Genomic DNA, 16,908 nt, shown 5'->3' on the forward strand with positions numbered 1-16,908 from the left:
TTTTTTACCTGCTAAGTTGTCTGTCATTTTTCATAAGTTAGCCTGAAGAGGGTTTTTTGTACTTGTGGGAGAATTGGTTATGTTAACCGATTAGGTAAATGAAGTTGCATCTAGAGTATAGCCCTGAATATTACTGCCCAATTTTGATAATTCTCATATCTAAAGTTCTAAGTTCCACCCGTAAAAATATCAGAATGGATATACAAGTAATAATCTTTTTCCTATTTAGAAATTTTCTTTTACAAGAATTTGTAGCATGTCCTGCTCCTCTTACAATCTCCAGTTGTGAGGATATTCTTTGATAGTGGACATGAAGTTCATATGATTCCTCTTGACTTTAGTGTTACTGTACTTTGAACTGCACTAATTATGAGGCACTTTTTTCAAACTGGAACAAATGGGAGTTGGTAGGTAAATATTTAGTATTATCAATTAATTTATGACCAATACTGTATGTTGCATTGAGATGTTGTTAGACACTGTAGTGACACTAAGAATATAATAACTCATAAAAAGACTAAATACAGTAGTTTCAAGAATTTCTCATGTCAACCATAGTTGCATTCATCAAACCCAACCTAAGGACTAAGTTAGCTTTTGGTGGTAGTTAGCTGATATATGTGAACGCCTAATAATTGAAGTGTTTTTTAAGTCCATTAAGTAGGCTCATGAAATGCATTTTTCCAGATTGAAGACTGTGTTATCTGATGTACCTGTATACAATACTATCGATGAGGATGATGATGAAGAGTCGTTACTGAAACATACAACTCTTGAAGCAGTAGCATTACAGTTGATGGAATGTCAACATATCTTAGATATAATTAAACCACATTTGGTGAGTTCAGATTTACATCCATTACTAAAGTTAGTTCTTTGAATCCCAAAAGACATTTGTTCTGGCACCAAATACAAACCTTTCAGCTCTTTACTATTGAGCTATCTTTCAGCGACAGCTGAAATTAGCCGTAAAGCTTTTAGCGAGGTGCTACTCCCCTCCACTAGTTACTGTGGGGTAGACCAACCACCCCTCTCACACTCGCAGTAGCTAATACAAGCCACTTTTTATTTCGGCTCTGAAAATAGCGTACGTTGTCGGTTCTTCTCCGCTTTATTTTGTTTAAAAACCATAGTAAGGAACCAAGTGGCCTAAAATTTTTTAATTTTTCTTTTTCTTTAATACGGAATGATTTCCGTAAGTGTTACAGTTTACTGTGATATTTTTTACTTCTGCTCACCTTCATTCTTATAGCTTCACCGTAGGAATGAGAGCAGAGGCAGACTGAGTCCCTTCAGGGCTTCCATTTGTGGGGGGATTCCTTCAGGGGTAACCCAGAAACTAGCTTCGACTACATTTCACAGGCAACACTTGATGTAGAATTTCAACTTGAGCTCTGCTCATTGGTGGGAAGCATAGAGCACTGTCCGAAGGTCTGCCTTCAGGTGGTGGACAACTTCCGAGGAAGAGTTAACCTTCTTCAGGTGTTGGTATATTTCCCTGCCGAGGGAGGGAGAGTTACCATTCACCAACCGCTGTCCAGCAATCTGCCCGTTACAGGAAAAATTTCTGACAGCGGCAACAGACGTTGATCGCCTTTCCCACCTGCAGGAGAGACGGTCTTCACCTGATTGTTTTCCTTCCGGAGGATTTCTTCACCCAAGGGGCTAACTACTGCACTGTAATTGTTTAGTGGCTACTTTCCTCTTTGTAAGGTTAGAAGAGACTCTTTAGCTATGGTAAGCAGCTCTTTTAGGAGAAGGACATTCCAAAATCAAACCGTTGTTCTCTAGTCTTGGGTAGTGCTAAAGCCTCTGTACCATGGTCTTCTACCATCTTGGGTTAGAGGTCTCTTGCTTAAGGGTACACTCGGGCACACTATTCTATCTAATTTCTCTTCTTTTTTTGTTAAAGTTTTTATAGTTTATATAGGAAATATTTATTTTAATATTGTTACTGTTCTTGAAATATTTTATTTTTCCTTGTTTCCTTTCCTCACTGGGCTATTTTCCCTGTTGGGGTCCCTGGGCTTATAGCATTCTGTTTTTCCAACTAGGATTGTAGCTTAGCAATTAATAATAATACATAATAATAATACAGTATTGGATACGTCCATTCCCCGGAAAGCTCTTTGGAGTTTATTGAGAAGTAGTTAAGTGAATGCTTGCAGTGCCTTCTCTTTGCCGTCTTATCCTGAGGGTACAAATAAAGTCTTGTGAGTAAATTCCCTTCAAGGTCTTAGCACAGATGGTGATGCCTGCTGACTACTTGCAGTCGCCGCCTCTCATTGACAAGGCTAGTAGGCTATAACTCCCCGGAGTTATTACCTACATTGTGCCTGTTGACTACAACAAATCTCATGAAGCTTTGTGAGGCCAGGACCTTTGGGATCTGTGCCTGGTGGTTTTAACCTCTTACGAGGAGAAAACTTCTCGTAGGTTATAACTCTTCGAAGTGATGGCCTTCATTATGCTTCTTGGGGCACTAAGGTCATGAAGCTTTGTGAGGCCAGATCATTCGGGATCTGTGCCTCATGGTTTCAACCTCTTATGAGGAAGAAACCACCCCTAGGTTATAACTCTTCGAGGTTATGAACTACATTGTGGGCACACATAAGCTCATGGAGCTTTATAAGGACAGGACCTTCGGGACCTGGCCTCATAGTTTCAAATTCTTACGAGGGAGAAACTTCTGTTTTTTAACAAGAGTAGGACGAACCTAACGGGCTAGTGCGCTTAACCTCTCATCCAATGAGGTTAGGGGGCGAGAAGCTCAGACAGTTGAGGGAGTTCAGCATCTAACCACAGCTACGCGCTATACCCCCTCTCTTAAATGCCCCTAACCCAATACTCACCAACTGTAGAGGGTGTTCCGCTCACTCGCCATCTTAAGTGCTTAATATCTCTCTCACCCATTCAGGACTTAATGTATAGCACATAATTACAGTGAGAATAGCACAAATCTCTCTATGCAATACATCTTATTATAACTTCGTCTTCTCACCATGAGTAATCAGTAACTATGCAACCTTTAGCTTGCTATACAGAAGAGAGATATCATGCGCAAACATTTAAGTTGGCTACACATGCAGATCCACAATTGTCTACATCTGAGCAATTTGTCTCGTCAGCTCTGGTTAACATTCGGCAGCACTTGTGACTCTCGCCAGTGCCTGCTACCATCCACCAGCGTTCACATCGCTAACGCTCATCTCACCAAACAGTAACTGCGCAAGACCTTACTTGCCAACCTCCGGGCTTCTGGCAAAGGTTTTGGATCTTTGCATACTTAGGTGAGTAACCCTTACATGCGAGACTATGCATTATTACCATGAGAGATTGCCCACCCGACACTAATCGTTAGCTAGGTGCGGGGGCCAGTTCCCCTCTCTGACGTTCTCTGCACAGCTACAGATACCCTGTAGTAAGAGGATGACATGAGCTGCTTTGGTTATGCATGCGCTTTCACCCTTGCAACTGCTAGACCTCCACAGGGAGGTAGGAACCTGGGACTGTAAACGAGTCTCATAAGACAAAACCCTCGGGTTATTGCCACAAATGTGGATACCTGCTGACTGCTTGTGGCCGCTGCAGGCTACCACTGTGCCCCAGGGTACGAGTCTCGTTAGATATAGTCCTGCTGGGGTTTTACCCCAGATAGGAATGCTTTCCAACCGTTTGTGAATGCCGTATCCCATCGATGTTCAGAAGTCGATGAATCTTGGGAAACATAATCCTTTGGGGTTTTATTTTTTACTGATCTCTCCCTACAAGTTTGAGAGCTCATCAGTGTAATCTTCGGCTCACCCCGTATGCCCTCTAGGCACAATGGTCTCGCAAGATATAACCCGTCAAGGTTATTGTTTTATTCATTTGCAGGGAGGTTTGTCCCACCCACAAGGCCTATTATCGACAAGGTCTGATAGCTTTGCTAGCTGCATGTACTTTTCATGAGCGTACAAACATGCTAACTATGCTACATCTAGTCGACGATCATTTCCCTTGGGGTGATAGTATTGAGCTTTATCGCACACACATTATTCCCGCAAGTGACTCGACATGCTCTGTGAGGGTGCTAATACACAGAAACATGTTCACAAGGCTCATGCTTATTTTAGAGCACTTACCCAGAGTCAGAGAAGTGATGATTGCAAACAACCGCATCTGGATAAGAGAACTCTTACTGCCTACAAACGCAGTTCGGTAATCAATTCGCCAGTTGCACTCTTTACTCTCACGGTTGGATGCACACTCGTGAGGGATAGCAAATTCTACTTACCATCATACAATTGGAAATTTGTTCGAAGAAGTCATTAGATCTCTTCCTAATTTGATGGTTGTATTCCTTTGGGCGAGTCAGGTTATTCATAACCATCCTACTCTCCCACAACTAATCAGAGGTAGTCTGCTCTCAAGTAAACTCCGCCTCCATTTCAGTAAGATCCTTCCTTACTTCTCTGGACTGTTCATCGATGTATTGAAAGTACTTAGACTCTGAAACTTTGCATAAGCGAATCCCGGTTGGTAATGGATGATATGAAACCTATTTGCCATTTCTAAGGGTTTTTCTGTTGTGGGTAAAAGGAGGTCTCTTTTGCCAAATATTAGCAATGAGAATCTTTCAGACCAATCCCGATTTTTTGTTCTACTTCAGTATTCCCGTTGTAAAATTGGAAGAAATTCCCATCTAAGAGAGGAATTTTCTATATGTGTGACTGGTCCGTAGCTGGACTTATACATACAGTTCAAGACTTTTGAGACGAATGATTGGAGATACGTTTCAGTCTTGTCTTGCGGAAATAGTTGTGTGAGATCAGTTTTGACCGACCGATCGTCTGCTTGACGGGAATCAACTACGTGATTCGCTGTTATGCCTTTTTTTCCGCTAAAGAGCACGGGCTACTCTGGGGTTGCCATCTGTAAGCAAATATAAACGACGAACTCCCATAGGAACGAAGACAATGGTAGGACAGGGTTCACCCAGATGCAGACAGTTACTAGGAACCAATTGCATACTTGACAGCAATCAACTTGGAATGATTACTGGCCAAGCAACTGCTCAGCCCTTCAGGCATCTTGTGAGAAGTGACCTTTCTCTTGAGAGTCAAATTTTCCTTCTTCCTTTGAATTGAATCCTCCAACCCTTGAAGTTGGTCAACAGACACAGTACCTGGGCAGTGCTGGCTGCCTTACTGGGTAGCTGGCTGACCAAGTATCCCAGAGCCCATCCTAGTTTTCGTTAACTCGAAAGGGAAGACTAATTTCTCCTAAAAGGGTTCCTAGTATAACTGGTCTTCTGCAGCCTTTCCCTCTTTATGAATGAAGGCCTTTTCTGGGAGCGCAGAGACTTCTCCACAGTCTCCCACGGGATGTTTAATAATCATGAGTTCTTTCTTTGGCAATACTGTACTGCTTTGGCACATGAAAGCGTAACCCAACTCTCAAGGTCAAGGGAGAACCTGCTGTAATGCCCACTCCCCAGCAATCAGCAACAACACATCCTTCTTCGCATCCGTGCGTGCGAACAGTCTGTGCGTATAGGAGAGAAAGGACAAGCTGGAGTGTTTTCTCCAGTTGCACTAGTCTGATGAGACACATCCTGGTGTTGTGGACAAGTCTTGCTCACTGTTACGCACCCAACCACCTAGTGAGATGGATGGTGAGCTTTCCTCTGAGGATACCTATAAAGCATATGGCAGAGGTGGATGCCCTGCAGGTCCGAACCTTGGTCGGACTCTCTCCTCAGGGTAGTATAGCACATCACGCTCAGGCACTCTGTTCCTCATCTAAATTCTTATCCTGTGAACACAAGTTCCTATGTGAGGGGTTACGCGAAGGAACTGGCCCTTCAGACCGAAGTCCTAACCATGCTGGAGAAGAATGCTCCAAGAGGTCCGAATCAGGGTTTTCAGTCTCCCACTGTCTCCTTTTTTTCGTAGATAAGGCATCTGGAGGCTGGAGACCGGTCATATATCTTTCAGCTCCAAACAAGTTTGTTCAATAAACTCCATTCAAGATAGAGGTGACCCAGACAGTCAGACGGGGCTTCAGAACAAAAGACTTTATGCTCACACGATCTCAAAAACGCATACCTGTACTTTCAGATCCCTTTCATCCATCTTCTAGGAAGTACCTAAGGTTGTTCCCCAATAGCAAATATACCAGTTCAAGGTGCTGTACTTCTGTCTGTCCACAGTGCTACAAGTTCCCATTCGAGGATTTTCTCTTGTGGCAACTTGGGCGCACAAGATCAGAAACGTCTGCTTCGTCTCTTAGACGACTGGCAGAATCAAGGGAAGCTCTTCCCCCTCACCGAGACAGACTCCTCGAATATTGCCAAAATCTGGGGGTCATGGTAATCTTAAGAAGTCCTCTTTGCTACCAAAGCAATCTGTTATACTTAAGGATGAACATAGATACTATCTAGCTTCTTGTCCTGAACAAAATTAGAGAGAAGGAAACGAGTAGCAAAACCGTTTCTTAAGACAAGACGAACTGCCAACATATCTTTAGCAGAAACTGCTAAGATACCTTGGAAGCCCTGGTACCCAACAGTTGTCTCCGCACTCGAACTCTCCAGTGGCAGCTGAAGACATAATGGACTCGGCACAAAGACGTGCCATAGCTACTGGTCCCTATAAGGTCGGAGCAGTAGAGAGACTTGCCGTTGGAGGTATGAGATACCAACCTACTCAGGGGAATAGATCTACTCTCTCCTTCCCCTAGATAGATACTCGTTACGAATGCATCAAAAGAAGGGGGGCTCACCTGTTTCACCATTCCATCTTCGGACGTTGGTCCGAAGCCGAGTAACACCGGTACATAAACTTCCTGAAATGGGTGCAACCTTTTAGCTCTCAATTTCCAACAGCCCTTTTCAAGACTCTCTCTAGTACTAATGGTCGACAACAACACAGTGATGGCTTACATATACAAGCAAGGAGTTACTTTTCACAGTCCTTATGCCATCTGGCTGTAGAGATAATCAGATGGACGGAAGACAACTCGGTAGCCCTTTCAGCTTGCTGTATTCCGAGCAAGAGAAACATCCTGGTGGTCAAACTGAGCAGGTAATTGGCTCCGAGTGATCTTAGAATCAACAAATAACCAACTAAGGCTTGACTTCGTGAGTTTCACCGACAATAGATGCCTCTCAACTGAAACATTCTGGGGGTACTGCTCCCCAGTACCAGATCCCCAGGCGTTCAGACAAGACGCTTCCCAACACTCGGTGGTCAATATAGACGTCTGTACGTTCTTTCCCCTTTCCGCTTAGTAAGGAGGAGCTGAATAATTTATGGACATTGCAAGATCTTTCGATGACTCGAGCTCCGATGCGGCAGCATGAAGAATGGTTTCTGGACCATCTACATCTGCTAACAGACACACCAAGACAGCTCCCTCCCCTCCACAATCTTCTCAAACAACCATAAATGCAGATATCCCACAGAACTGTAGCTTCGCTATGTCTTCATGCATGGAAGTTTTCCAGCAACTTCTCGCAGCACCCAAGAAGTTGCTGAAAAAAGATGATTAGATACCTCAAGAGTCATCTACCACTATTTACTAAGTGAAGTAGTTGACCTTCTGTGGTTGGTGTCATGGAAAGGGTATCCTGCCTCTCAGTGTCACTAATCCAGAATAGCAGAGTTTTGTTATACCTTAGGGAGGACAAACTCTGTTCAGTGTCAGCGGTGAAAGGCTATCCCTTAGCCTGAATCCTCGCCTTTAAGCTAAACTGAGTTGAAATTTCCTCCTCGAAGGAATTATCTCTCCTCATACGCAGTTTCGAGCATACATTCCCTCAGTTAGAAGTCAGATTGCCTCCGTGGAATGTAGGACGAGTAGTACATTCCCAGGAAATACGCCTAATGAACCCATGAGTCAGTCCTCAGACTGTGACCAGAGGCTAAAGACGGTTTTCTTTTAGCCCTAGCCTCTGCTAAGAGAGTCACCAAGCTACACAATGTGTCTTATGACATTGCTCATTCTAGGGGATGGGAGCAAGTGATCCTCAATTGCATCCCAAGTTTTTTGCTAGACTCAGAATCCTGCCATAGTGGATCCCAGGTTCAGGACCTTCTGGATTGCTAGTTTCCGTACTGTCATAAATGACCCATTGTTCGAGCTCGATAGATCAATAGACTCTTTGTCAGAACATGCAGAGTCAAGAAGAGTTACAAATAACTCAATCTCTTCTTGGATCTGAAGGTGATCGAACAAACTCTCTTAACGGTTTTGTCCCCTTTTGGCCGTTGACATAGAGCTCAAGACATCAGGGGGGTTAGCACATTCCTGACATTCAGAAAGAACTTCAATGTGACGCAGGTCTTACAGACGGGTGTGTGGAAACATCAGTCTACGTTTACCGCCCATTACCTAAAAGACGTAACCCAGTGGAGCATGGATACATTCTCCATAGGTCCTGTGGTGGCTGCATAAAACATGATCAATAATACCTCAGCTCCCTTGTCGGAGAAGTAGCAGTTGGTAGAGGCAGATGTTACCTGGTTGTAAGCCTAGTGTGAATATATGTCTGACTGGCCATTTCGTGTTGGGACTTGAGCAAGCTGAGGAACTTTACAAGCTGACCTCCTCTGACCCTAGGTGGGTATCATTGTCCCTTGTGTATCCCAATATATGAATTTATATTGTAAAGTCCCCAGTCTCTTAGCGAGGTGTGAGTCGGGTAATGTCCAGATAAGAAAAGCATAGCTCCAAGGGAAGTCGTATCTTGATGAGTCATTGCTTAGTTTTCACACTTTTGCATCATTGCTCGGTCTGTTATCTCTCATTAATAGTTAGTGAGGTGATAGGATGTGCTTTTTCACAGCTCGTCCAAAGCAAAAAAGTCACACCGGGTCAGTGACCAGCCAGTTGCTCTTGTACTTCCACCCACCTAAACGTGAGTTTCCTTGGTACTAAAGAGCTGAAAGGTTTGTATTTGATACTGGAACCAGTGACATATTTTGAAATAATTTTTATTTTTTCTAACCATACAAATCTGAAGCTCTTTACCCATACTTACCCGCCATCCCCTAACCCTCAGGATGTCATGACTGCAATTACAAAGTGGCTTGTGTTAGCTACTGAGGGTGTGAGCGGGTTGGTTGGTCTACCCCCGCTACCCCCTGCTAACTAGCAGAGAGGAGTAGCACCTCACTAATAGTTTTACGGCTAGTTTCAGTTGTTGCCAAAGTATATCTCCATAGAAAAGAGCTTCAGGTTTGTATGGCTAGGAAAAAATACAAATTATTTCTAGATTTGTCATATTTTACATCTAGGTAATTTATTCATTTTAACCCCATGTGTTGTAATCTACATCCAGTATTCTTCTTTCTTTTATTTTTTATGCACATCATACAGTCAGCCCTCCATCTTTGCAGCTTTGGTCCATCGCAGTACAGAGAGCCACATAATATTCAGTTTCAATTTCTTGCGGATAGGACGGCTGCACATAGCCTTATGTTTTTAAACCACCAGTCCTTTGTTGCACCCAGTCTTTGCTCCATACATGACAACTCTATAGCTAACAATAATTCTAATAATAAAAATATTAAAATAGGTTCATATATACATTATGTATAAGTAATATTTGATATGTAATATAAAATGCACAGTGAAAATATGAATTTGCACTTCAGTTACAGTATAAGAAAATCTCTCTCTCTCTCTCTCTCTCTCTCTCTCTCTCTCTCTCTCTCTCTCTCTCTCTCTCTCTCTCTCAGAAAGGTAAAGATTTTGAAATTGGATTATCATTCTTTAATTATCATATGCTTGAATAATTTTCTAGGAAAAGAATTGTTTCAATAAAGAAAATTGAAATAGAATTTACAACAATCAGTAATGTCCCTATTTGCAAAAAAAAAAAAAAAATAGCACTTTTTTAAGAAGAAAATAATTCAGAATTACCATCAATGATGATATGAAATTTGTTCTATTACAGTATACTCAACTCTAAGTTTGATTTTTTTATTATGAAGAACTACAGTCAAATTTCCTTTTACAGCTAGTTCAGTTAGCTCATTACAGTAATCAAAGCTATCAGCCTTTTTTCTTTTTTGCATAACCACTGGTTCCGACCGAGGTGTTTTTTTTCACAAATTCAAAAGAAATGAAAAGTCTAGAAGAACATATTCCATGTTCTTAGCTTATGCTATGTTGAAAGAGATTCCTTTTAAAAAAGTTTAGAAATTTTTCATTAAGGAATAGGGCAGATAGAGGCAAAATATTTCATAAAATAAACAAATGGATGTAAACTTTGAGGAAAGCATAGCTAAAAATAGGATAGGCCAGATATTTCTCAGTAGAGCCTGAAATCTTATAGCTCTCGAATACGTGAAAGAATATCCTTTTTATATGCAGTAAATATGTCCATACAAAATCTGCATGAAGTAGAATTAACGCACAAAATATTATGGGAAATACTGGAGAAAAAAAATAAGAATAATACTGTACCCAATAAGGAAGAGTATAATGAACAATAGAGATAAGTGAATAACACAAATGAAAAGCAATCAGAAAAAAATGAAGAATGGGAGATAGCCTATTATACAGTACAATGATATTTTACTGAATGTGGACTAGATGAAAATCATGAAAGGAACAAAAATAGCTTGAAGTATATCATCATCATCATCATCATTACAAGTTAAGCTATAACCCTACTTGGAAAAGCAAGATGCTATAAGTCCAAAGGCTCCAACAGGAAAAAATAGCCCAGTGAGGAAAGGAAACAAGGAAAGAAGTAAACTCAGAGAAGTAATAAACAATCAAAAGAATATAGTTTAGAAACAGTAACAATAATAAATTGACCTTTTATATATAAGCTGTAAAACTTCAACAAACAAGAGGAAGAGAAATACAATAGGACAGCATGCCCGAGTGTACCCTCAAGCAAGAGAATTCTAATCCAAGACAGTGGAAGGCCATGGTACAGAGGCTGTGGCACTACCCAAGACTAGAGAACAATGGTTTGATTTTAGAGTGTCCTTCTCCTAGAAGAGCTGCTTACCATAGCTAAAGAGTCTCTTCTAGCTTTACCAAGAGGAAAGTAGCCACTGAACAATTACATTGCCATAGTTAACAACTTGAGCAAAGAAGAATTGTTTGGTAATCTCAGATTATCAGGTGTATGAGGAGAGAGGAGAATGTGGAAAGAATAGGCCAGACTATTCGGTGTATGCATATGCAAAGACAAAATGAGCCATAACCAGAGAGACTAAAATTTAATGTAAACAGAGGTTAGAGGGGAATTACATTAAAGTCAAAATTAATTGTAATTGAATTATATATAACATTAAACTTAATGAAACGAGAGTAGGAAAAGCATCTGGTATGGACGGTGTGAAAGCTGAGATGTTGAAGGAAGGGGGTGTGACTGTACTTGAATGGTTGGTGAGATTGTTTAATGTTTGTTTTGTGTTGTCAATGGTACCAGTAGATTGGGTTTGTGCATGTATTGTACCACTATATAAGGGTAAGGGAGATGTGCATGAGTGTTGTAATTCAAGAGGTATTAGTTTGTTGAGTGTAGTTGGAAAAGTGTATGGTAGAGTACTGATTAATAGGATTAAGGATAAAACAGAGAATGCAATCTTGGAAGTACAGGGTGGTTCTAGAAGAGGTAGGGGTTGTATGAATCAGATTTTTACAGTTAGGCAGATATGCGAGAAATATTTAGCAAAAGGTAAGGAGGTGTATGTTGCATTTATGGATCTGGAGAAAGCATATGATAGAGTTGATAGGGAAGCAATGTGGGATGTGATGAGGTTATATGGAGTTGGTGGAAGGTTGTTGCAAGCAGTGAAAAGTTTATACAAAGGTAGTAAAGCATGTGTTAGAATAGGAAATGAAGTGAGTGATTGGTTTCCGGTGAGAGTGGGGCTGAGACAGGGATGTGTGATGTCGCCGTGGTTGTTTAACTTGTATGTTGATGGAGTGGTGAGAGAGGTGAATGCTCGAGTGCTTGGACGAGGATTAAAACTGGTAGGCGAGAATGACCATGAATGGGAGGTAAATCAGTTGTTGTTTGCGGATGATACTGTACTGGTAGCAGACACAGAAGAGAAGCTTGACCGACTAGTGACAGAATTTGGAAGGGTGTGTGAGAGAAGGAAGTTGAGAGTTAATGTGGGTAAGAGTAAGGTTATGAGATGTACGAGAAGGGAAGGTGGTGCAAGGTTGAATGTCATGTTGAATGGAGAGTTACTTGAGGAGGTGGATCAGTTTAAGTACTTGGGGTCTGTTGTTGCAGCAAATGGTGGAGTGGAAGCAGATGTACGTCAGAGAGTGAATGAAGGTTGCAAAGTGTTGGGGGCAGTTAAGGGAGTAGTAAAAAATAGAGGGTTGGGCATGAATGTAAAGAGAGTTCTATATGAGAAAGTGATTGTACCAACTGTGATGTATGGATCGGAGTCGTGGGGAATGAAAGTGATGGAGAGACAGAAATTGAATGTGTTTGAGATGAAGTGTCTGAGGAGTATGGCTGGTGTATCTCGAGTAGATAGGGTTAGGAACGAAGTGGTGAGGGAGAGAACGGGTGTAAGAAATGAGTTAGCAGCTAGAGTGGATATGAATGTGTTGAGGTGGTTTGGCCATGTTGAGAGAATGGAAAATGGTTGTCTGCTAAAGAAGGTGATGAATGCAAGAGTTGATGGGAGAAGTACAAGAGGAAGGCCAAGGTTTGGGTGGATGGATGGTGTGAAGAAAGCTCTGGGTGATAGGAGGATAGATGTGAGAGAGGCAAGAGAGCGTGCTAGAAATAGGAATGAATGGCGAGCGATTGTGACGCAGTTCCAGTAGGCCCTGCTGCTTCCTCCGGGGCCTTAGATGACCGCGGAGGCAGCAGCAGTAGGGGAGTCAGCATTATGAAGCTTCATCTGTGGTGGAAATGTGGGAGGTTGGGCTGTGGCACCCTAGCAGTACCAGCTGAACTCGGTTGAGTCCCTGATTAGGCTGAAGGAACATAGAGAGTAGAGGTCCCCTTTTTGTTTTGTTTCATTGTTGGTGTCGGCTACCCCCCAAAATTGGGGGAAGTGCCTTGGTATATAGATAGATAGAGATTAAACTTAATAATCAAATTGAATATTCAAGTTAAATTTTAAGGATTTATGATTGTGAGAGAATAGAATGGAATTTAGTAGTGGTTTATTTAGTGTTAGAGATGATTTAAGATTTTATTAAGGAAAGAGTGTAAAAATTCATGTTTAACAATAATTTATTATAAGATTACTGTAATACAACCTACTATGCAGTACAATTAGTGGACAACTTGAAGACAATGTAGTGTGTTATATGTGGTGTTAGGTGGTTGCATGTCATCAGTTGTTAGTTAATTTGGAAGGCTCGAGTTCATAGACTCAAGGACACCAATTACTGTATATGCAGATTTTGCTCTTTACACGTGTCTCATACCTAACCCCTACAAAGACAGAGGGCTGACTGTACAGTATACTGTATGTATATATATGTGTGTGTATGTACAGTATATGTATAAACTTAAATACATTGTGTAAGTATGATATATATATATATATATATATATATATATATATATATATATATATATATATATGTATATATATATATATATATATATATATATATATATGTATATATATATATATATATATATATATATATATATATATATATATATATATATATATATATATATATATATATATATATATATATATATATATTTGTGTGTGTATATGTGTGCCTGTGTGTGTGTATGTATATGTAATATTATGTAGGATTACCTCTTTCAAACTATTTGATTGTTGTTCAGAGATGTAATTAATCAGTACCATTCTATCTTAAGATTGATGATAAGTTTGCAACTAACTTTTCCAATAATTTACAGGACAAACCTGAAATTGAAGAGGACTTAAACCGTTTGTCTACTGAGATATGTTCAAAACCACAGTCGCCTCTTTATAAAGCTATGCATAGACTGCTAATGCTAGAGAACCCTGAAGAAAATACCAAACCATCCATATGCATCTTATCCCTTATGAAGAGAAACTTCAATGTGATGCGATCTGTCCAAATGTTGTGTGGCATTGGTTATATTGGGTGTCTTTTGAAGCTGCGGTCTATTCATGAAAAGTACAAAAAGAGTGTGCTGACTCTGATTTTTGAAGATTTAGACAATAAGATCTATGACAACCCTCTAGGGTCTCTTTTTATCGGTAACATTCCTACAATCAATGTCATAAAGTGTAATAGCACTCCTATATCACCCAAACCAAATCCATATGCATCATTGTGTTATGATGATCACTTTGTCAACCTTTTAACTTCTGGACCTTCACAACTCTCCACTCCAGACTCTGAATATGCTGATGCCATTGAAACACCAAAAGAAGGTCTAGACATATCCGAAGCTGGGGATTGCTTACAGGTATTTCCAGTAAAGAAGGACGCCGAGGAAAACGATTCTGACCATAGTCATGAGGCTTTAACCAAATTATCAGCAACTTTGGATAATCATAATTCAGATTTGTATACTGAAAAAATGAGAGTTTCAGGTGAAATAGAAGAAGCAGCTTTAGATAATCATAATTCAGATTTGTCTTCTGAAAAAAAGAGAGTTTCAAGTGATAGTGAAACAGCAGTTTTCATGGAGACTACTGAAGAAAACAGAGGTAAGGCTAGGTGATGTGACTTTTTTATTCTAATTTATTATTTTCTTGCCCTGGCTAATTTTGATAAATGTTATGTAAAAGAGGTTATAGAATGGCAGTACAGTAATAGGATATCAAATGCCTATTCAAAATAATAATACTCTCTTTTACACTTCAGTATTCTGAAGATTGTTAAACTTTCTTATATAACGTAGGCCTACAGTATAATGATGACATGAAAGTGAAGTGCAGGTACCTCTATTTTGAACCACAAATGTTGCATTTATTTTGACTAAAAATGATGGGCTTTGAGCTTATTCTATAGTAGTCTGAAATACATAGCATAATTCAGTCCTTGTTAAATGCAATGTACTTTGCTTTGTTTACATTGCTGTTTGATTTTATGCTCTAAGTCTTGATGTTAGATATTATCATTTACCTGAATCTTACCTTTGAATCATAAGCTATTAACTTAGAATCAACAGCTTGTAGAATTTTAAATAATAATTTTCAATATTTAACTTAGCCGGTGATTATAATAGCTGCAACTCTGTTGCCCGACAGACAACTCTAAGGTAAAAACTCGCCAGCGATCGCTACACAGGTTGCGGGTGTGCCCAACAGCGCCATCTGTCGTCCAGATACCCAGTACTCAATGTAAACAAAGACTCAATTTTCTCTCTGTCGTGCTATCGACAAGACGTACTTACTCGCTGTTGCTAAACTGGAGTTTTTTCACAACTAATTGGTGAAGTACTTTATTCTAGTTTTGAGCTTTCGCTGTGCAGGGTTTCTCTTCACACAAATCCTTGAACTCTTTTTGATAACGGATTCTTTGTTGATGACTTTTTGATAGTTTTTTGAATTTCCCTTTGACCAATTCAAAATGGCTGACCCTTCACAAGTCCCAAAATTTAGGAAGTGTAATGCTAGGGACTGTTCAAGGCGTCTTCCGAAGGCTACTATCGACCCTCACACTGTTTGTTCCAATTGTCGGGATAAAACCTGTCAATTGGAAGATCGGTGTGAGGAGTGCGTTGGGCTTTCGGAATTCGATTTTATCGAATTCCAAAAGTATACACGTAGGCTAGAGAGAGATAGAGTTAGGAGAAGTTCTTCTCGTTCTGTTCATATATCCTCTCCTCATGCCCCACAACCTATTCCTTCCCCTGTAGTGGTTGCTCCTAACCCCCCTCCTGGCACTCAGGAACCTTCGATGGCTGATATGATGCGTGCCATCCAGGCTCTGGGTGAGAGAGTTGAGTCCCTTGCTAGTGACCGTAATCAGCTCATGGCGGATGTGAAGGAGCTTAAGTGCAAAAGTGCAGTGGGAAGTGCTAAAGTGCCGAGTGATAGTGTTGTGGATAGTGTTGCGCTTGAGGGTTCGTCTGTTCGTGCCTGTCGTCCTCCTAGTCCGGGACCTCTTGCAAGCTCCCAAGTCCAGGGGAGAAGCAATGTCGTACGACAAATGGGTTCGAGAGGCTTTAATCAGCGAACAGACGTTCCCTCCGTGGTATCGGGCGTATCTACCCAAGATCGCCCCTGCCTAACTAAGACGAGAGAGCCCATTTATACCTCGTCTTCGGAAGGTGTTTCTCGCAAGAAACCCTGGACCAAGGTCTCACGACCGTTAAAGCGCAAGTCGGTCCCTTCCGCACAAGTCCAACGGCCCAGTTGTAGCCACTGGGTCAGTTCGGACTCGCTGCCGTCATCCGATGACTGCTCACCGCCTAAGAGAGGCAAAGCGGTACCGCTTCAGACAGTTACACCGTCTGTCGCCGCACCTGCTCCTGTAGACCCTAAGTGGTCTCTACTGCAAGACATGCAGTCTAAACTAACGTCTCTTATGCAGGACTTTCGTGCGGAGAAGGTTGCTGCCGCACCAGCTAGTGCAGCTCCTTGCCTACAACCGCCCACACGATCGGTTGTGCGTCCTGGGGACGCTGAGGTAACCTCCTCACGCACTCCAGTTGAGAGAGTTCCGCCACCCATGCGTTCCAGTGTGATCTGCCAGCCGCATGTTGACGTTCAGCGACGCACGGAGGTCTCCGTTGACATTCGTGAGGTTCAACAACCGTCAGAGTTGTTTTGTTTTGACGCGGTGCGTCAACCTCCGCAACCCAGTGTGGTTGCCACTGCTCACCCACATCAGTCCAGGCAGTCTGGAGTAGACGCTGTGCGTCCCCGCGCTGCTATGGTTGTTGCCAGCTCACAGACTGGGCAACAGTTCCATGACGTTGCGTCCGGCTCAGTCACGCATGCACCCGTGCGACCGGAC

General features: G+C 41.4%; 1 protein-coding gene across 2 annotated transcripts in view; it reads left to right on the forward strand.

Annotated features, from left to right (window-relative positions):
• The window catches only part of LOC137618209 (guanine nucleotide exchange protein SMCR8-like), an 88,456-nt gene that overhangs the window by 29,153 nt on the left and 42,395 nt on the right, over positions 1-16,908 (forward strand). For both annotated transcript variants that reach the window (XM_068348323.1, XM_068348324.1), the window contains exons 7-8: positions 688-838; positions 13,868-14,651. In XM_068348323.1, the coding sequence (XP_068204424.1) occupies positions 688-838; positions 13,868-14,651 (935 nt within the window). The remainder of the gene's footprint in view (positions 1-687; positions 839-13,867; positions 14,652-16,908) is intronic.

Source organism: Palaemon carinicauda, chromosome 24, assembly GCF_036898095.1.
Source record: "Palaemon carinicauda isolate YSFRI2023 chromosome 24, ASM3689809v2, whole genome shotgun sequence".
Taxonomy (NCBI): domain Eukaryota; kingdom Metazoa; phylum Arthropoda; class Malacostraca; order Decapoda; family Palaemonidae; genus Palaemon; species Palaemon carinicauda.